Source organism: Protopterus annectens, chromosome 8.part0 (assembly GCF_019279795.1).
Source record: "Protopterus annectens isolate FY-2018-M chromosome 8.part0, PAN1.0, whole genome shotgun sequence".
In the NCBI taxonomy this organism is placed as follows: Eukaryota; Metazoa; Chordata; order Ceratodontiformes; family Protopteridae; genus Protopterus; species Protopterus annectens.
The window spans coordinates 322,630,486-322,653,466 of NC_056741.1; the positions used below are offsets into that span (position 1 = coordinate 322,630,486).

The window sequence follows — 22,981 nt, forward strand, 5'->3', positions numbered from 1 at the left end:
GAGTGAGGAATGCCATCTGGGAAGCTGTGTTCAAGCTTGCTCCCTGGAATACAATCTTTTGCCAGGGTACTAGATGTGATTTCTTTTCATTGATTGTGTACCCCGTGAAGTTAGATGTCTCTTTACAAATGTCAGGTGCTGGAGTAGCAACTCCTGACTGTCTGCATGAATCAGGCATTCGTCCAAGTATGGGTAAATTTGAATTTTTCTCTGCCTGCAATATGCAATGGGTGGAGCTGGGCATTTTGTGAATACCCTGGGCGCAGTAGGTAATCCAAAGGGAAGTGCAGAGAGCCTGCCCTGAAATGCAGATATTTCCTGCAAGATTCCCTTATGGGGATGTTCAAATAAGCTTCTTTTAAGTCCAGGGTGGCTAGCCAGGAGTCCTTGGCTAGCATAGGAAGCAGCTGTTGGAGAGTAAGCATTTTGAACCTTGGAACCACCAGGAAGGTGTTGAGAATAGACAGATCCAGGATAGGGCACCAAAAGTTTTCTTTTCTGGGTACCAGAAACAGTCTGGAGTAAAAACCTTGTCCCCTTTGCTCTGCTGGGACAGGTTGAATAGCCTAGATACTGAGAAGAGAAAGTACTTGCTTTTGGGTCTGGCCATCCGCCTGGGGTTGGCAGTGAGTGGAAGTAGAATCTGCATCCCTGGGATACAATGTTGAAGACTCATCTGTCCTGGGTGATGTACTCCCAGTTTTTTGCATGCAGGGCAAGTTTTCCTCCTAATGGTGCAAGTACTTGGGCAAGGCCTGGAAGAGTTAAGGATAAGTCATTGCGAGATTTTACCAAAGGAAGGTGGATTACTACTCCCCGTTTTAGAGGTGGGAGCACTCCATTGCTTAGATATGTGCATACCCTGAGACTGTAATCTTGGTGGTCTGCTGCCCCTGGGCTTGGACTGAGAAGGTCTGGGAGGGACTGGAAAGGACCAGTGTTTAGAAGGCCAATGCCTACTGAATCTAGGTGGCTGTACCTGTAGGAAATCTTTAACAGTTTGCATAGATTTAGCTTTTTCCTCCATCTTTTTGAGGATGACTTCTGCTTTATTGCCAAACAGGCATTCTTGGTTTAATGGTGCATCTAGTAATTTTGCTTTGACATGGTCTAGCAAGATTTGTTACTTAAGCCAAGCATGCCTTCTAAGAACAGACCAAGTGACAGCAGCCATGTAAGATGCTTCTAAGGCATCAAAACCACATTGCAAAGTATATTTTCCAACTTGGTTAGCAGAATGCATTAACTCTTGTAAATCTTTATATTCTGCACTATCAGGAATCAACATCATTTTCTATTTAATTAGCTCCATAATATGCTGCTGATACTTTAACATATGAAACTGGCAATTTACAGCCCTGATGGCAAGAGTAGCAGAGGTGTACACCTTCTTACCCCATTTGTCTAAAGCCCTAGAGTCCCTATCTGAAGGGGTAGGGTTTTTGTCTGTTGTAGCCTTAATGCCTTTAGGTCCCTGGGAAATGGTCTCTGGATCTGCAGTAGGATTCTTAAAGGGGAATCTGTGGGAGTCAAGTACTCTGTAATACCTGTCAGGTTTCCTGGGAGCTGGAGGCAAAGTATCAGGGGTAAGACTGGATTCCAAGAAGACATCACCTACAATTTCCAGAACAGGAGGGATTGCTAGAGGCCTGTGCTGAGGCAAGTTTAAAATTCCCTGAGTCTGTTTTCGGACTGTGGGTAGTCCTGGCACTCCCAGCGGAAATGCTCTCTAAGAGTATGCAGGGTTTCACCAAAAGAAAAATCTTCTTGTGGGGAAGCAGAGTGAATGGAATCCTCTGCATCAGAATCCTCATAGGTAGATAAGGGTATGTCCTGGTAATCAGAAGGATCAGAGTCAACAGACTCATGATCTGAAGAATCAGAAGGAAAATCAGTTCTTGGTCTTTTTGAGGAGGAAGGCTGGCTTCCCCTAATTAAAGTTATAAGATCTTCAGCCATTCTAAGCATTTGTTTCTGAGGCAGGTGGGCCTGAGAATGCGCTTTGGTCATCGGTTTCCTAGGCATAGTGTGAACTCTGGGCCTGAGAAATTTGGTATTTTTGGTTTGAAACAAAGTCGTCGGTTTAATATAAAAATCAGAAGGCTTGGATACACCCTTAGAAGCCAGTGCCTGCACAGTGGCTCCGGACCCATCCAAGGTAGAGCCATCCGCAGGTTCCATAGTCGAAGAAGCATCTCGTAGCATACCGGACTCCAAATGGGCCTCAGTACAGGCCTGCGAATCTGTAGAAGTGGGTATCAGGGGCTGCAAAAGCACCTCACTGAGCAATGGCGGACTGGCGACTAGCTTACCTGAAGCCCTGTTGGCAGTTTTGGACCTATGAGGTCTCTGTCTTTATCCTTATGTTTTTTCAGAAGATCGGTAGTTAGATGGCTTATCAAAGCCATTTCGGAATACGGAGAAAGTGAGCAAAAGAATTTAGTGACAAAAATAGCTTGACAATGAATAGTTTGGGCGTTGAACAAGGCACAAAACCGAGAGCGAGGAACGTCGTGGTCTGGGCCTAAACAGGTGATGCAGTAAGAATGAAAATTTCTGTGAGGTATTTGCTTTCCACAGGCAAGACAATTAACTTTTTCTGACATCGGTTAGAGCAAAAAAAAGGATCCCCAACGGGGTACTTATCTTTTAGAAGACTTCAGGTCTGAAATTCCAAAAACAAAAATTTCAGGAGGCAGCCAAGTGGCACTTGCAAACTGCTTCTGATTCAGACACTGCACGGCAAGAAAAGCTGATGTAATGGTGTCAGCTGCACGTTTTACACCCCTGAAGACCTGACGTCATGGACGAAGCAACAGCATCAGATGCAGAAATCCCAAGACTCTGGTATTCAGGCCGACTGAGGGCTACCTGCAGGCAGATAACCCAAATGTGATGACTGCAACAGTGAAACATGAAGAACATCTGTTCAAGTGCGCTGGGCCTATACAGTAAACACACGCCTTGTGAGCATCAGATAAGGGAACCTCATGCCCACAGAAAAGCCATTTTTTAAAACCCAGTGGTTTATTAGACTTCTCAGACATGATAAACCAATAAAAGAAGTCTACCTACATTAGGAGAGAGAATGAAAGGAGAAAAGAAAAAGAACTGGATGGAAGAGAAAACAAGGGGAAAGTCTAACTACATGAAAACCTTTGTTTTTTTTGTTTTTTTAAAAAAATGAGATCTAAGAGGTAAAAATGGGAGGAGAGAATAGAAAAAAAAAATCAAGAAAACACTCAAGGCCAACTTACGAATTAGAAAAAACTTTAAACAGGAGCTCTCAGAGCAGCGAAACCTCAATGCTTTTTGATGAGCAGCAAATGAGATCTGAGGTCATTTGGAGGAATGAGGCATTATGGGATGGAGAGGAGGAGCTTGAGCTTCAAATCCTAAGCTTGTAAAGTGGCTGAATTGGATCCAAAACCCACGGGTTGGGGAACGATTAAAAATGACAATATCAGATCAACTGGTTTAAGGACAACTCTAACAACACTTTTGGAAAGAAACATGGAGTTAATTCTAAGGGGTATTTGATCATTGTGAACACCTAGTTTCCTACAACTAAGAACCTAAAGCTCTAAGATCCCTTAAGCACTGGTGATGGCCACCAATAAGACAAGAGAAAAATTTCACAGCACCAAATCAGCAATTTTAAATATGGAGGACTGAGCCTGTCAATCGTGAAGAAAACCTTCAAAAAAGGAAAGGGATTTTTCACAGGTGGATAAAGATGTAAAATTGCTTTGAGGAAATGCTTAACTATTCATGCAGTTGCCCGCTACAGGTTATAATATGCACAGATGTCCAATACATATCTCCTGAAAGTATGAAATAAATGTGAACCAAGTCTCACATATCTGAGATAGGTCAGGATCATGTGCAAACTGACTGAGTGAGGCAGTATGGGATACACCTCCTTCCAAATCCAGGACTGCTTCAATTTAGTAAACAAGTCTAATAAGCAAAAGGATTCATGATGGTTTCAGCTACTTCTGACACTCCAGCTAGAAAGTCTTGTAGAATCAATGAACATAAGCAGGAAGCAAAGTCTTGAAATGGAGCCAGCCGTAGCTTCAAAAACCAAGGGCTAGGCCACAAGCCCATGACTTACAGGAAGATATATGTGATGGATAACAATGTAGCAAATGCCACAGAAGCCACAAAATTGTGCTGAACCAGTTTTAATAGAAGATCATTTTATACACCCATTGTAAATTCTTCAGCAGTGCTCGTAAACTTCACTCCAAGACAGCCTTTACAAAATTGACCAACATTTTATTCCCACTTCTGAAACAGCCAAGAACTTCTCTAATAAGAACATTTAACTCTCTAACAAACTCTAACCCTTCAGTGTCCCTCATTCCTATGTCATCATTTCTTTTGCATACAAACCCCCTTCTACCTCCACCTTCTTATATACAGTACACTTCACACTGTACTGCCTTATCCTTTTACCCCTTCTACACTTATCTTAATCTTTCCTGGATGGCCGCTGATACAGGTCATAGTATTTACATATGTATTAATTTGTAAGTCACATTGGGTACAGTTATTTAGCAACTATAATACTACTAACTGCCTCTCTGTGCTTGCTGTCAACTGTTAAATATGTAATCCATGTTCTGTTTTACCGCAACTTTCCTTTTGTATCTCTCTACTGAACCTGAAAAAAGACTATCCGGATCAGCATTCTATACCGGTTACAAAATAAAGAAATAAAATAAAATAAAGGAGCGACACTGGCAATAAACTGCAAGTTGTTGTATACTGATGTCAGGATACTGTAAGGTTGGTAGACTCGCCAACAGGGCTTCAGAACAAAGGTCTACCAGTAGGCAAGGATTTGGAGATTTAAGGAGTCCTTCTGAACTGCTGCTAATCATACGGGATTCAATTTTTAAAAGATTTAAAATATGATTTGATGATTAAACGAATTAAAGTTCCTAGGTTCATAGGTTGGTACTAGGCTATCGGCCCTAAGGCCTATGCAAGCCTAGCCATAACAATTCCCTGGAAATTTCTTTCCACAATATTTACTTCTCTGGGCCCCTGTCTAGCAGGGCGACTGACATGATCCCCATGATCCCCGGGGTGAATTTCCTATCTCCCATCCAATCATCAAGGTTCCTTTTGAAGAGGGCCAATGAGGCACTCTGCTGGACATGTATGGGCAGTCTATTCCAGAGTATGGGGAGTCTCTGGGTCAGGAGCCTATCCCTCCAGCATGCTTTGTTCATTGTGATGACAAGGTTTAGATCCCTGGAGCGTGTGGCTCTGAGGTAAAAAAGTAAAAGTAAAATGATTCTCTGGGGCAAAATGATGGACATTAGACAAAGCAGGTTTAAGATTAATGTTAACAAGGCTCTGTAAAGTCATATGGTTATAGTAAAAGTACTGATGATATATGCTACATGCTGTTAAGGAAATTTCTATTTTAATGAAAAACGAAATTTTGCTACTACTACAGTTGAAGTGCTACCCTCTCCAAATTCTTGTCTCCACTGAATCTTAAATTGGATTTTTTTTTTCAAAAGTGATTTTGGTGCTATGTAGGTACTATCATTTCTATATTTTATATCAGCTTCCTTCACAATTACATGATTCCTCCTTTGGGCTGCATTCCACAGGCCTTGGACTTAAGAGTTGCTGTGTGCATGTGTCCCAGGTCTTGGCTGAAACATCCACTGTTAGTGTATGCCTCTGGTTGACATTTTCTCTTCCTACTGTAAGCTATGGAAGTATCATTCCAAATGTTCCACCTTCTCTTGAGGAAGAAATGTCTTCTGGCAACTGTATTCCAGAAGAGTGACTAGGAATATAACTCTTTTAGCTGGAACAAAGATTAACTTTGGAATGTTAAACGAGTACCTGATAATATGGATGCATTCCATGATGAAACAAACCTCGCTGTTCACCTCCTCCTAGGATAGTGCTTGGGTGAATCACTTCTATAATTATGGATAAATATGGACACCCTTTGTCTTACAGTATGTAATTACAGGAGCCAGGCATGTTTTAAAGACCTGGGGAGCAGTAGCCAATGGAAGTGGCAAGAAAATAAGACAGTGGGAGTTCCATTCTTTGAATATGAGATAGCACCAATCCTTGCAATTACAAATGTGCAGGCAGGCATCTTTGAGATCTAAGGATACAATTAGGGCAACAGGGCCTGTAAGGTTAACATCTTAAATTATACAACCTTGAGGAAAGTGCTGATCTTAGCCGTAGAATGGGTCTCCAAGACCTTTCCTTTCTGGAAACCAGAAAAAGTATTAGGAAAAATCCATTGTTTTGGTCTGTTAAGAGTACTGGCTCTGTTACCCCTAGAGAAAGCAACTCCTGCAGAAAGGAAAATTAAGTGTACCTGTTGTTTTGGCAGAGGAGGAGTATTTGTGAGCTTCAACTCACAACTGTATTATGTAACCTTGGGAAATAGCCTGCAGGACCCCTTTGTCTTGTGTGATGACTTTCCAGTTTTAGAGGCACTGTGTAAGCCTTCCAGTGAACTTAACATGGGAGAAAAGAAGGGGATGAATGTTGATGGGTATTTGAAAGAAGGGATAAGTGGGAAAGATTATCCAATAAGTCACTGTAGTTTCAAAGGAGCTGAAGACCAATGGCTCTTCTCAGGTTTTCCTTTATGGTATCCCTGCTCCCATTCATTTCACTGAATTGCTTTTACCTTGTCTGTGATATACCGGATATATAATAAATGCATTCATTACTATGAAGTACATTTTGTCCTTCATGGTTGGGATTCCAGTACTTGATGACAACTCAATACTGGAACACAAAATAAAAAAAAAGACGGATCAAAACAATCTACTGTGAAGCTGGAAATTGATTATTAAGGTGGAAATGTATTGCTAAACATAAAAAAAAGGTAAAAAAACTGCACATAATGTAGGAAATGTGCTACTTATACCAAAACATGTACACCAAGAAAAAGTTTAATGAAAAGAATTCAGAACAAAATGACTACCTGAAAGATATCTGTCAATATGCCAATATCTGGCAAGTGGATATTACTATGTGCAATTTATCTGATGTAATTCAGTCAGTGCAGTAACATCTTCCTCATCTAAACACAACACATAAGTAATCAAAGAGGCAAAAGAAGAAAATGCATCAACAATCCAAGAGTCAGACAAAATGCTACACTGAGCAGAAAGTTTGGAAAGCACAATGGCTATTCAAAGTTTGGGGCATAGAATTAACAAAGTGCATGCTTCAACTCGGATTTGAACTCAGACCTCCAAGATCATTGCTCTTTTTGCTCTACCACTGAGTGACTGAGGCAGCTGAGAAATGGCTCAGGTGTTGAAGCTTTACCTCTCCTTCATACACTGTGATTCACAGAAAGACAGACAGTCCAGTGAGAACATGCGTAAGTAGTCTGGTCCCTGAACTCTTTTGATGCAGGCACTTCCGTAGTGGTGTGCTCCTGCACTCTGATTATGGCTTCTGCTTTTAAAAGCTTATGACTGATCCATCATCAGAGACCTGGTTCAGTGAGAAAGCTGATGCAATCTCTCCTTTCTTCTCCTTGATTACTTCTGAATGGTGTTTGAAGTAGAGGAAGTTCTACAGTAAGCTTGAGTTGTGGGTAAAAAAGGCTTTGGGATACAGCCTACTCCACTAGTAAAAGGAGAGAAAATGTAGTTACTCTTCTTCTGTTATCACTGGCATGTTTACGGGCGAGTCACAATGTACAAGACAGATATATGAGAACTAGCCAAGGTTATGAAGCTTCATCTCTCTCTCTCTCTGTTTCAGTAGCTTATTGGTAAAATAAATAGACTTATAATTTGGAAGTCTAGTTTCAGTTCTAAGTTGAAGCACATAGTTATTTAGTGCTATACTCCTGGACATTGACTAGGGCCTATGCTTCTAAAAGCTTATGACCGACAGCAGTTTGCATAAGAGTATTACTTTATTATTTATTTATTTATTTATTGTTGACTGAGATTGTCCGACTGAACTGAAGAGCCCTTTTTCAGCGGAGGCCCGGGGAGAAAAGCTCCAACATATTATACAATTTTCATTATAAATTAGCATTAAACAGCAATGTTACAGGATTATTACAAGGCATTAAGTAGCAATACAATGTTATACAGTGTCAATAATCAGGAGTATAGCATAACTATTTCAAGATGTATAAAAAGAAATAAGAAGTTATGTACCTACCATAACGTTCCATGTTAGTTGTCTTCTTCTCGCCTTCTTTCTTGCTGGATGGGTTCGGAGCCGATCCTCGGCTCCGACTCGGCCAATACTAAAAGCTCGAGAGCTAATTCCACCGGCTCGAGGCTCCCCTATATCTCACAATGCTAGGCGGTAACTACTCAGATCTCGTTTGGTAGCTATACCAAGCAATACTATTCTCCAAGAATGGAGTAACAATTTTCAGAGGAAGAAACACAAAAGAATTCCGGTCGGTCTGTCCAGGCTTGGGGGAAGGAGGGAGGGACGCAAGAAAGAAGGCGAGAAGAAGACAACTAACATGGAACGTTATGGTAGGTACATAACTTCTTAATGTTAAGGTGTCAATCTTGCCTTCATTCTTGCTGGATGGGACCGCGTCCCTAGCACCTTATCCCGGGTGGCCTATTGGAACAGACTCTTGAGAACAGTGGAACCAAAATTGGCACGGCTCCTGGAAACCATGTCCAATTTGTAATGTGAAATGAATGTATGAGGAGAAGCCCAGGTGGCTGCTGCACAAATTAAGTCTATTGGCAACCTGTCCTGAAAGGCTATGGATGTAGCTAATGCCCTAGTTGAATGAGCTCTAGGTCTTGAGGGTAATTTTTGATGTCTGGTCTCATAGATGAAAGTAATTGTAGAGGTGAGCCATCTAGACAGAGATACACTGGAAGGCCCAATCTTCCTTCTGCATATGACAGAAACAACTGATCTGATTTCCTGAGTTGTTTAGTTCTGTCTAAGTAATATCTCAGTTGGCGATGAACATCCAAAAAATGCAGCTTTTGCTCTGACCTATTTGAATAGTTAGGGAAAAAAATGGGGAGATCAATAACCTGGTTTAGGTTAATTTGAGAAGAAATTTTTGGTAAAAAGGATGGATTAGTCCGGAGAGATACCCTGTCTTTGTGAAAAACTAAGTAAGGAGGGCGACTGCATAGAGCATGGAGTTCTGATACTCTTTTCGCTGAAGTTATAGCTACCAGAAAAAGTGTCTTCCAAGAAAGCAATTTCAGAGAACATGAAGCCGCTGGTTCGAAGGGGGGAAGAATTAAAGATGCCAGAACCAAGTTTAAATCCCATTGAGGCGGAGGATCTTTGATTGGAGGTTTGAGAAGAAATACACCTCTTAAGAAGGCTTTACAGAGTTTGTGAGCTATGATGCTGGATTCTGAGACACCAACATGAAAATTTGATATGGCAGCCAATTGAACTCTTAATGGTGGATGCAGAAGATCCTAAATGAAAAAGTTCTGCTAGAAAGTCTAAAATAGACTGGATAGATGCAGTAAAAGGATCAATGCTTTTCGAAGATGCCCAAAGGGAAAAGCGTTTCCATTTACTAGTATAAATCTTCCGGGTAGAGGATTTATGAGAGGCTATCAAGATATCTCGGACCGAGCGAGATATTGAGGGAAGCCTGGCTAAGGTAGGAATTGGAGAAGCCACGCTGTGAGGTTTAGGGAAAACAGAGATTGGTGCAGCTGACCCGACTGATGGGTAATCAGATCTGGTACTGGGTCCAGATGCCAAGGCTGCTCCAAAAGGTATCGATGAAGAAAAGGGAACCATATCTGTCGAGACCAGTAAGGGGCAATGAGGATCATAGTCACTCTCAAGGCGATGGCTTTCTGAATTAGTTGAGGTGTCAGTGGAAAGGGGGGAAAGGCATACAGAAGTCCCCGGGGCCAATCGTGGACTAGAGCGTCTCTGGTGGGATGGCCTGGTAACGGGAAGAGCGTGAAGAAGTCTTGACACTTGCTGTTTTGGGGAGTAGCAAAAAGATCGCAGCAAGGATGGCCCCATCTTAGAAATACCTCTTCTAGAATTGATTTGTTTAGAGACCACTCGTGTGGCATGAGAATTGCTCTGCTCAACTTGTCTGCAATGACGTTGGATTTCCCAGGAATGTGCGTCGCTATCAGAAAACGCTGAGAAGAGATCGCCCATTGCCAAAGTCTGAGTGCTTCTTGACATAAAGGGTATGATCTGGTTCCGCCTTGTTTGTTGATGTACCACACCACGGACATGTTGTCCGTTTGAATTGCAATAGTCCCTTTGGGAAGAGAGTCATGAAAGGCTTGCAACGCTAAAAGCACTGCTCTCATCTCTAAGACATTTATGTGCAAGTGGCACTCGAAGGGTTGCCACGTGCCCTGGACTGTCCTGCCCTGATAATGCCCCCCCCCACCCGATCAGGGAGGCATCTGTTGTCAACGTGGCAACTGGAGGGGGGAGAGTGAAGGGTCTTCCTTGGAGAAGTTGAGGTGACGTGACCCACCAAGACAGTTGATTCTTGCATACTTGAGTTATCAAAATGTTGTGGGACATTGGGAGTCGTTGAAAGGACCATTGGGTAAAGAGCATCCATTGGAGGATCCTCATGTAAAAGCGAGCTAAGGGGAGAAGGGGAATAGCTGCTGCCATGAGTCCTAGTACCTTCAGTACCAGTCTGGCTTTGACTTTGACTAATTGCGATAGAAGGGATACTTGGTTCCGGATGTCTAAAACCCTTTGCTCTGTGAGTGTGGCTGAACGGGTCTGTGTATCTAATTTGGCGCCTATAAAGTAATAGACCGACAAGGCGACAAGGCAGATTTTTCGAAATTTATTGAAATGCCTAGAGCTTGACAGGTTTGAATGGTGAAATCCCTGGATAGGAGAAGCTGATGTCTGGTGGTGGCAGTAAGGAGCCAATCGTCCAGATATGGAAACACCTGGAATCCCTGGCGCCTCAAGTGAGCCGTGACCACTGCCATGCATTTGGTGAACACCCGGGGGGCTGTAGTGAGACCAAAGGGCAGGGCCCTGAATTGGTAGTGATTGGCTCCCAGCCTGAAGCGGAGATATCTTCTGGAGCGTCGGTTCATTTTGATGTGATAGTGCATCCTCAAGCTCTATCGCGCACCTCCAATTGTCCTGCCCCAAGAAGGGTAGGATGCACTGTAGCGTGACCATCCCGAATTTTGTTTTTTTAACAAACTTGTTTAAGTGGCTGAGATCCAGAATGGGTCTCCAGTCCCCTGTTTTTTTTGGTACCAAAAAGAATTTGGAGTAGATTCCGGATCCTTGCTGGTCTGCTGGGACTGATTGGATGACTCTTTTTGACAGCAGCTTTGACACTTCTAATGCTGCTTTTTCCCTTAGACCGGGTGGAACGCCTGGAAGGGATCTTTTGGTTGGGTTGGAATATGAATAAAGGGAATTTTGTAACCCTCGGATATGATCGACTGTACCCATTTGTCTTGAGTTAGGGAAAGCCAGGCTTCTGGGTACAGCGATAATCTTCCCCCGACTGCCTCCGAAGGCGGACAGCCGGGCAGCCCCTCAGGGGTGCTGAAAGGGTTTGTCAGAGAACACCTCTCTGCTACCCTGGTTTTGCGGACCTCCTCTGCCTCTGGGGCGGCGTCTATTATTATTCCCCCCTCTGCCACTAGGGGGAAAACGGCCTTGTGCGTCAGATGAGACTCCCTGGGATTGTTTTCGGAACCACATCTTTCCTCCCCTCTGACCTTTGGGATAGGGTCTAGAAGGGGTGGAGAAACGGACTCCTACGGCAGAGAGAGTCTTACCTTCTACCTCGCACCTGGTCAATGTATCCTTCACCTGTGGACCAAACAAAGATGATCCATCAAAAGGGGAATTGGTGAAGGACGCCTTGAAAGGGTCCGCAAAGTTGCATAGCCGCATCCAGGCGTGCCTACGTAAGGCAACTCCTGTGCCTGCGGATCTACTCGCTCCATCTGCTGCGTACGAGACTAGCCGCATGGAGGAGTTCACGATTGAATTTAGGGTTGCCAACTGGGAGTTCATTGTGTCTTTGAACCCCTCAGCTGTAGGATCCTTCATCAGTTCACCCATATCCTTGAGTAAATCTCTTTGGAGACGGGTGAAGTGGCATAAGTAGTTCAGCGACCGCATTGAAAAGGTCGCTGATGAGAACATCCGCTTGCCGTACCTGTCCATGGTCCTAGATTCTTTATTAGGAGGATGGACAGGAACCGAAGGATCAGCTAATTCCTTCTTTGTGGCCGCAGCCACCACCATGGCATCAACAGGGACACCTTTGGGTAAAAACTGTTTGTCTGTGGGGGCAGTGATAAATTTGGATGGTCTCCTCGGGGTGGGTTCCAATGAGTCAGGAGCCGTCCAAGCCTTCCTTGCCACCACTTCCATAAGGGGTCAAAGGGAGGGACACCCAGGAGGTAGAAGGGCGAGAACCAAACGCCTCAAGATACACTGACTCATCCTCCGAAGGGTTAAGGGCTGGCCAATTCCCCTCTGTTTGAGGATTTCAAGGATGTCTGCAAAGGAGACATCCTCAGAGGGGAACGAGGGACCCTTCGATTCCTCTAAGTCAGTGTCAGAGGTGATAGACTCAGGGGAGTCAATGTGCTTCCTCTTGCACTGCCTCTTCCTAGGGGGATCTCCTGCAGGGTCAGGAGAGACCTCAGAAGAGGAGGAAATTCCCAATGGGGAATCTTGAGGAGTTGGTTCTCTGCGGTGTGAGACAAGGGGGTGAGTAGAAATCACCGCAGGCACTGTAGATGGAGGGGCTGAGGGAGCCGACTGTGGGGCAGAACCTGGTTCTAGCACGCTCCGCATGACCTCGAAGGCATCTCTATCAGGCAAGGCCCGAGGCCCTCGCTCCGAAGAGACAAGGACCCCTCCCGGCACCGACAGAGACGGCTCCGAAGCCGATGTCGGAGCCAAACTCACCAGCGCCGAAGTCCCGAGAGGGAGAGCGGGGTCGGACAAGGGTCCGATGCCACTCGCCCCCTCGGAGCCGATGAGGGAAGCTTGGTGCCGAGATCCCTCCAAAGAGGAGATCGGAGCAGACGACAGAGCCGAAATGGAAGGTATCGGATCCGATGCACCGACAGTCATGGCTCCAACAAACCTTGGCTCCGAACTCGAAGGAGTCGGAGGAGGAATGTAATCTGGGACGGGAATAGCCAATGACTGATGAGTCGGGCTATGGAGCATTTGGGCCAGTGCCTCGGACTTAAGAAGTCTACTCACCACCCTCTGCAAATCATGGTCTGACAACCTGGAAGACCGAGAGGAATGGGTTTTGTGACTCCGATCCGAAAGGAGAGGGGAACCTGGCGCCGAGTGCACAGATCCGATGGAGGGGGACCTGGACCTCTTTCTGTAAAATGGCTCCGATAATGGTATCGGAGCCGATGGGGACTTACTAGCTTCGGCTCCAGCCGGAGCCGAAGTAACGGTAAGAGGTTTAAGAATAGATCCGATGGAGGGGGATCTAGACCTCTTTTTAGACAGTGGCTCCGATGATGGTATCGGAGCCGATTTTGAAGACTTATCAGCCTCGGCTCCAGCCGGAGCCGAGGTAACGGTTTGAGGCCTAAGAACATCGGCTCCGGCCGGAGCCGATGACGAAGCCTGCTTCGACTTCTCCACAGTCGACTCAAGAGCAGGAGCCGACTGTTTTGAAGTTTTCGAAGGCTTCCCCGACCCAGACTGAGTCGGGGGGCCTTCAGGCTTTAACAAGCCCCTTAAGATGAGCTTGTTTTTGCGCTCCTGCAGGACTCGAGGGCTGAAACCATGGCAGACAGCACAAGAGTCCTGCAGGTGCACAGGTCCCAGGCAGTACACACAAGAAGTGTGTCCGTCTGTCAGAGACATCTTCTGACAGCACGAGTCACACTTCTTGAAGCCTGAGACCTTATCCTTAGACATTAAGGAAGAGGGGCTGTCTCAAACACACACACAGACACTCTACACTAAGAAAATAAAGATAAGTAGCTAAAAAAACACAAGCACACAAGCCCCTACAACACTAACTGAAAAAAGGGACTGGGGTGAGGGAAGGGCCGAAGGCCTAGAACAACAACAATAAGAGGGGTGGGAATCGAAAAAGAAGGGTCGATAGAACTAAAAACTAACACAAACAATAACAATATATATAACTAAGAAAAGAAAGGGGAATTAGTACTACCTCAAAGGTAAAAATTCACTTACGTGCCTGAGCCGGTAAGAAAAGCACCTCGTAGCTATAGCGGCAAATGAGATCTGAGTAGTTACCGCCTAGCATTGTGGGATATAGGGGAGCCTCGAGCCGGTGGAATTAGCTCTCGAGCTTTTAGTATCGGCCGAGTCGGAGCCGAGGGTCGGCTCCGAACCCATCCAGCAAGAATGAAGGCGGGATTGACAACTTAACATTATGTCATTAAGACGAGTATAGTTTTTGGGGTAAGTGGTTAAAAAACCCAGTTTTATCATGATGTAGTTGCATGAAGGCAAGACAATTACAATAAAATGTTTCCCTGAGGCAATTTGCTTAATAGATATTAGAAGACAGTAGAAAGAGTAGTCAAGGAAGATTAGAGAGAGCTAGTGAGAAGAGTGAATTAAGGGCAGAAAGTAGATTAAGGTATGAGAAGTAGGGGATGTTAAGGAGGGAGTTTACTGATGCATTCTCTTTATTCCCCTCTGTATGGCTATTTAGACACATACATCCATGCGTGTGTGTATTTACATCATATACATATACATATACATATATATATATATATATATATATATATATGACTTTGTGTGTAATTTTGGATGTTCAACTGGTGTTTCTAGCCTTCCTTGCTAGATTTAGTCTTTGCTGGTTTTGTCGGTGTTCCTGTTTACCATCATAATTTTTACAATGTTTTGTGTGAGTAATCACATACTCGAAAAACATTGTCAAAATTAACATTAACAACCGATCACAGAAACGAATTAAAAAAAAGTCAACAATTTGAATTCGAACTGTTGAAATTTTTCAAACTTACCTCAACATCCAGTGGCATTCACAACAAGTTCAGCAGGGGGCAAACCCCCCTGCACCCCTCATGTGCCCTGCTAATTATATATACTAATTCCGAGGATGCACTACAGTGAAGGAATGGGTACATGTCCCGATCCCCACTGTAGTGCGATCTGCACTCAGAATGCCAAACTCACAAAAGTGCAAATGCACACTGGCATTCACTGTTTTGTGTCTTTGGCATTTTTGGTTCACTAAAACGAACTATTGAGATGTGCAGGTCGACAATATGATGGTAAACCATATATATATATATATATATATATATATATATATATATATATATATATATATTAATATTATATATGTGTGTGTGTGTGTGCGCATAGATGTATGTACATATATATATATATATATATATATATATATATAGAGAGAGAGAGAGAGAGAGATGGTTTTTAAAACATTTCCTGCTAACTCTCTTATCCCTCTTCATACTAATTACAGTTGCCTCTTCTGGAAAGTAATAGCATAAGGCAAAGAACCATTCCTGGATACAATGTATGTTATAGTAAATGTACAAAATATCATTAATAGGGTAGGGCTTATCCTGCAAATGGTGCATCCATAAATTAGATTAATGAGCTTGTACTTCAAAGGTAGTACACAATATTAAAATGATGTATATTTCATTTATCCAGCATGTTCCTTCTGTTGGAAAAACAATGCAATTGCGGAAAAAGCATATGCAAATTATGCAAAGCTTTCCCTGCAAATTAAAAGAATATAAAAGGACAAGCTAAAATTACACGTTTCATTTAGGAGAGAACTCTTCACAACTACTCTTGCACTTGTAACACCCCTGGTGTATGCTTTACTTTTTTAAAGGTATTCACACTTGTCTATCTAAAATATAGTGAACGAGGGTGGTGTTTTACATGGTAGGATGCCCGTTTACAGAAGAAATTTATAGCATGTATATAAAAATGTCACACCCAAACATAAATGTATGCTCACATATACATGTATGTTTATATACATATATATATATATATATATATATATACACACACACACACACACACACACACATATATATATATATATATATATATATATATACACATATATATATACATATATATACATATACACCTATACATATACATATATACTAAGGTTCGATTTGCAAATACAGACCCTGAGAAAGTGGCTGTGAAGTAGGAACTAATCAGCTTACAAATGCTGGGGAAGGGAGCCTCTACTCAGTTATATCCCCAAGGTGAAGACCAGGGGGCTCTAATCCTAAGGTGAAAATATGGGAACCCATCAGCAGATCTTGGCAGACAAGTTCAATATTCTCATCATTACATGCTGAGGATCAGGTGGGATTATGGGAAACAAATACAAAAAAAATCTCTGCTGTCAAGGCACTGTACTGGGTTATCCTGGTCTCCCTTCTGCCATCTCCACTCACCTTCCTCTACTTATGGGTATTGCTTTATAAATAACAAATACATACACATGCAATATATATAAAAAGCAACCCCCTCCCCCAACACACACACACATGATAGTCTGCACTTCTTTGGTAAAATAATATAAAAATATTGGTAATTTACAGAAAGTCAGTTAGTCACAAATCACAGAAAGAAATTAAAAGTATTATCCCACCCAGCCTTGATGTCACTGGTCATCAGGGTCTAGTCAGTGTAGAATGCGGTTTCCAGGTTAGGCATAAACTTTCCAGTAAAGAGATCTTCTTACTTCTGCATACAAAGAAATGTCACGCTGCTGCTAGCTATATTTCATGTCAGACATAATAAATATTATGTTTTAGCTAAGTTATAGGTGTGTCAGTTTAAGAAATGTTCTAAATATAAAGCAGAACAACTTACTTTTAGAAACTCAAATTCTGTCTCTTTTTCTGAAGCTCCAAAATAGGTACTATGTAACTTAGGTAGCTCCTCTTTGATGTAGGATTGGTCCAGCTTTTCTCTTACTCTAGCTGGTAGATAATGTTCAAGTCTGAAATAAGTTTTCCCATGCACCTGAATAGATTAAAACATATGAAACATTATATATGCCTTAAAGCAAACACAGTCATTTGGCGCACCAACAAAAAGGACAACCAAGCATCTTTTTCCATTTAAGAATTGTGCTGAGACAAGAGTAATCATTTCTCTGTTCAAGACACAACAAACCAGTACTAGTAATTTTTAGTAATATTAAAAACATAAAAAAAAATTTAAACATAAGAATAAACAGTACAGTTGTGTGTGGCAGCAACTATTTTGTTTAATGTTATTTGCTAACCAGCAAAGTGGACTAATCCTTTGGCCTTTCTGGGTCTCTTGTCAGCCAGGCTTTAAAAGCTGCACTTGCGCTTGTTTCTCACCTTTCCTGTAACTAGCCTAGTCCAGATACAGAGTTGCTGTATCCAGGACTGTTGGTAAGCTTTTGAGCCCTGCAAGCCTTTCTGTGTTGGAAAAAAAAGCCTTCTAGCTTATCAGTGGGAGTGGTAAGCACTAGGTAGCTATGTCTACCACAAGAGGAGAGGTTCTTGGTCCAGAAACTGTAGTTTATTGACCATTTGGACAGTTTGCCTGTCTCTTTCAACTTTCTGGTTTAAAAGACCACATCTGCGCTTGTTTCCCATCTTTCCTGCAACTAACCTACTGGTAGCACTAGAAAGCCTTAAACTGATACAAGCCTTCTAGCTTAGGAGAGAGACTTTGGAGTGATTAAGTATCAGTTTTCTGTACTTTCTTGCTGTACTTAACTGTTTTCTGCCTAAATGCAGATTTTCCAGCATTTATTGTGATTTAAAAGCTTGTTTTTTTCACATATTGTACTTATAAGCATTTATTGTGATTTAAAAGCTTGTTTTTTTCACATATTGCACTTATTTGACTGCCTGCACTTTTAAAAAGTTGTTTTTTGTTTAAATAATTTGTTAACTGTTGTAGGCTACACACTAAAGTGCGATAGCCTCTTCTGATCATTTGTAGTTGTTTAAAGCTGTTTTAAGTGTATTTTTTTACTGCTTTTGCCGTATCTTTTCAACAAAAAAACAAAAATCCTTGTTTCCCGCCTTTCTAAGCTAGTATAGTCCAGTTTACAGGCTAGTGCTGATACTAGTTTCTGAGTTGCCCATACCTTACTTGGATAGAAGGAAGTTTCTCTGTTCACCTGTGAGAGAGGGGAGCTTTGAGCAACCTATCAGTCCCTGGAGGAGTGGTTCCAGCCCAAGAAGTTAGTAGTTTATTGGCCATTTTGGGCTAATTTCTCTTTCATTTCCCTACTATAAAAACCACGTTTGCACGGTTTTGTGCACTGGGCATTGTCGGTTAGCTACGATTAAATTATTCCTGGTTCCACTAAGTCTCCTCTTCAGTTTTTCCCTTGAAACTAGTATAACTCTCAACCTAAGCAGTCAAAAAGGATCTTACAGCCCAGCACTTGCTCAGACCGAATAGCAAGCACTAATATACCCTGACAATGATTGCCCAGGGCAAGGCTCTTTATTCACCCCTCACCAACCAAGCAGCTCACCCTACTACTCAGGCATGACCAAAGGGCAACTTCAGGTGCACTCTCCAGTCCAGCTGGTGAATTTGGGTATCCTGAGGCAATGTTACAACTGCCTCATGTACACAGACAACTCTCTTCTCCTACCACAAAACACTAACATATGCAAGAGATGCAATTATACAGCCAAACTGGAAGCTAAGTTGTCTCCACCCAAGACTGGAAGAGACAGTCAAGAGGAGAAGGTTAACAACTGCATCACAACTCCAGCCGCACACAGACCTACTAAAACAGCACTGGCAAAAAGTACACAAATACACAAAATCATACTCTGAGGCTCTACATAAAAACCTGCAAAAGCATCAGAGACCTCCAAAGCAGACACCCAAACAACCTGCACTTCCCGTCACAAACCAGACAAGACATAAAACACAAAATCAGTGTGCCGCACAATCACAGCCCTAAAGGCAAAATAACATACCTAACATACTAGTAATAGTGACTCTATAGTCAGGCACACTGACGTACCACTCACTAGGCTGGACAAGCACAAGGTTACCGTTAGCTGCCTGTTGGGAGCCAGAATCTGCCACATAACACAAGCACTCAGGTCACTCCAGAACAAGTACAAATATGACTCTGTCATTGCTCATGTTGGTGTGAATGACCTGAGACGTACCTCCCTGGACTACATGAAAAGAGACATGGAAGAGCTCTCTGATCATGTAGCCCAGGCTGGTATGACATTGACCCTGAGTAGCATCCTGCCCTCACCAAGAATGATACCTCAGTATAAAGAAAAAAATGATCAATTTCAACAATTGGCTAAGCTTCTGGTGTAATTCAAAGGGGATCCAGTGTCTATCAGCCTGGGGCGACATGCTCAACAAGCCGCAATGCTTTCAAGAGACGGCTTGCACCTGTCACCCCTAGGCTTTCGAATACTGGCCAAGGCTCTTGCTGCCCCCATAGTGCCTTTTTTAGGCAAGGCTCAAAAGTCAAACCCACCTCCATAAACAGCACAATTAACAAAAAACTGAGGGTTATGCTACTCAACGTCAGGAGTTTAAATCTCAAAATACATGCGCTTGAAGCACTCCTCAGTATGGAGAACGTCGGACATCTGTGCAGTAACAGAAACCTGGTTCAAGGCTCCAGAGAGCACCCCAGCACTACCGGGCTACAACTCGTACCATACGTTTCGGCCACAGAACATGGACCAAAACACAAAAGGAGGGGGTGTATCCATATTCATCAAGGATACCTACACCTCCAGGTTAGTGGAGCAGCATGATACCTCTGAGATTATCCATGTGCAATTAACATCGGGCAAATCTGCATTGCAAATTGTGGCCTGCTACAGATCACCCTCCATGACCCAGGACCACCACTCCACCTTTCTGGAGACACTGGAAAACATGAATGTCCTACCAAACATCCTGATATTGGGAGACTTCAATTACCCAACCATTCACTGGGAAAACTACTCAAGTACAAATTCCCAGGCCCAGTGCTTCCTGGAATTCATCAACTCAAATGCCCTGGATCAGCTGGTAAACTCCACTACCAGAAGTGAAAACATATCGGACCTGGTCATCACCAACATGGGCAACGGGTGTTCCATACTGGAGGTCAACCCATCACTGGTTAGATCAGACCATAAACTAATCACTCTGGATGTCCACACCCCAGCACCACTCCCAACTAAGGAAACCACAGTAAAAAACTTTTCTAAAGCAAACTTCACCTTACTTAAGACAGAGGTGGTAAATTTCACAGCCCCCATGCTAAAGGATAACGCTGCCCAAGATGCAGAAACCTTTACAAATGCACTCTATAAGCACCTACAAGGATTCATGGATCATGCCATCCCTAGCAAATCCAAGACTCACTCCTCTAAGAGAAGGAAACCAGTTTTGTGGACCCCTGCAATAAACAGGCTATACAATAGAAGGAGGAAACTAGTTCAGAAAAAAAGCAAATCCCAAGAAGGAAAGACATCCCTGATCAGTATCAGTAAGAAACTGGGGTCCCACATGAAATCATCCAAGGCTAACTTCGAAAGAAAAATAGCCAAGGATTCAAAAGATAACAACAAAGCCTTCTTTAGCTATGTTAAGAATCTACGTGGCAACTCGCAGATATGCACTGAACTAGTACAAAATACACTGAACCTACTAATATTGCCAACATCCTGGCAGATAGATTCAGTGCAAACTTCACCCCCCTCTCACCTCCAAAAGGGCCCACAACAATACTGGAAAGGTGTAGTGTCCCAAAAATCACAGACACATAGGTGACAACAGCCCTTTCAAAAGCCAAAAACAGAGCGTCAATGGGACCAGATGGTGTCTGAGGCTGCGTCTTGCATGAACTACAGAACGAACTAACCCCCCACCTAAACATGCTGTTCAACCTCAGCCTCTCCCACAGGCTATGTGCCCATAGAATGGCGCACAGCAGCGGTTATTCCTCTTCACAATGGAGGGGCCACAACTGACCCTGGTAACTATCACCCCATAAGCCTGACTAGCCTGGTCTGCAAGGTTATGGAGTGCATCATCATGGAACTCATTAACAAAGACATTGGGAACCTCCAAACACTTGACCCGACCCAGTTCAGCTTTGGTAAGGGCAGATCATGCCTACTAAACCTGGTTGACTTCTTCGAGACAGTCACCAAGGCCATAGATGAGGGAAAGGTGGTTCACACAGCCTACCTTGACCTCGCCAAGGCTTTTGACACCATTCCCCACTCGGGTATTACAGAAAAACTCACCAGCCTGAACATAAACCCCTACGTCACAAGATGGGTTGCCAACTGGCTTACAGACAGAATTCACACAGTAAGAATAGCGGGCTCCAGGTCCGACTCTAAACCAGTCACAAGTGGTGTCCCGCAAGGCTCGGTCCCGGGACTCCTGCTGTTCAGCATATACTTCTCAGAAGTACAGGCAAACACAGGAGGACTATGGCTAACCAAGTTCGCCGATGACTGCAAACTGGGAGCCTTAATTGACTCTCTGGCTGACACAGACATCCTCCAAAAGGGCCTTACTGAGACAGACAGACACCTGGTGTCAAAGTCATGGCCTCAAGCTAAATGCCAAAAAATGCATAGTCATCCCGTTTGGGAAAAACAAAACACCCATGAATTACCACATAGGTGGCAGCCCCCTTAATACAGAAGAGGTAATAAGAGATCTGGGGACCCAGGTAGATTGTAATCTCTACTTTGACAAGTATATTGCCAAAGTAGTTAGGAAATCCTTCTATGTGGCCCTTCTAATTACTAAAGGGTTCGCATCTAGAAATAAAGAGGCTATAGTCCTCCTCTACTCGTCACTCATTAGACCCATCATAGAGTACAATGCCCCATTTGGGATGTACCTCATAGACACTTCCAACAGCTGGAAAGACCACAAAAGTACCTCACCAAGAGGATTACTGGTCTCAAACATATGTCCTATGCAGCCCGACTGAAAAAACTCCGGCTGTACTCAGTAGCATATTGCTTACTCAGAGGTGATCTCTGCCTGACTTACAAAGCCATGTCCAACTCAGAATTGACGGACATGGTCCACCTAAAGAAATCCAAGTCACTGCAAGCCATGCGCTCTAGTGAGCTAAACCTCGCCCCAACAATAAATAGAACATGCTGGAGGGATAGATTCCTGTCACAGAGACTCCCCATGCTTTGGAATAAAATTCCAAATCACATCAAGCAGAGCCCCTCACTAACACTCTTCAAGAGAAACCTTGACGAGTGGATGGGTACAGAAAATACACCCCTGGGATCACTTCATTGGCTCTGCTTGACAGAGGATCAGTTAATTAATCAATGGGGCGGCGAAAGCCGACACACTCTGGCTAGGCTTATAAATGCCCTTGGGCAGATAGCCTAGTACCTACCTATGAACCTATGATGTGATGCATATACTTCATTCTACTAAATTTTCACATAACTGAAAATCAAAAGAACAAGACAAGAAGACCAAAATCGCAAAACACCGAACCTTTACACTGCCGAAATTCAGAACAATGAAAAATCTACCTTTTTTATTTTGCAGGGGTCCCCCCTGCACCCCCCATACCACCTGCAAATTATATATACCAACTCCAAGATTGCACTACAGTGAGGAAAAAGGTAAATTTCCTAATCCTCACTGCACCACAATGTCCATTCAGAAGCTCTGAGTGGTGTGTGACACGCACAGCTGGTGTTACGTTGATCTGAATTTCGGCAATGTAAAGGTTTGGTGTTGTGTGATTCTTCTTCTCTTGTTCTTTTCATTTTTTGGTTATGTGAAAATTTGGTAGAGTGAAGTAGACCCATATATGGATAACTTATTAAAGCCAAACAATCAAAATGTTTCTGGAAAAGTGGAAAAAATCATGCAGACGGGGAAAGCACATACAGAATTTCACACAGATGCTGACCAGAGATCAAGACTGAACTTCAGATCATGGACCTGT

General features: G+C 43.2%; 1 protein-coding gene across 2 annotated transcripts in view; it reads right to left on the reverse strand.

The window, feature by feature from the left end:
* The window catches only part of PTPN13 (protein tyrosine phosphatase non-receptor type 13), a 1,949,788-nt gene that overhangs the window by 1,154,656 nt on the left and 772,151 nt on the right, over nt 1-22,981 (reverse strand). For both annotated transcript variants that reach the window (XM_044079819.1, XM_044079818.1), the window contains one exon: nt 16,873-17,025. In XM_044079819.1, coding sequence (XP_043935754.1) covers nt 16,873-17,025 — 153 coding nt within the window. The remainder of the gene's footprint in view (nt 1-16,872; nt 17,026-22,981) is intronic.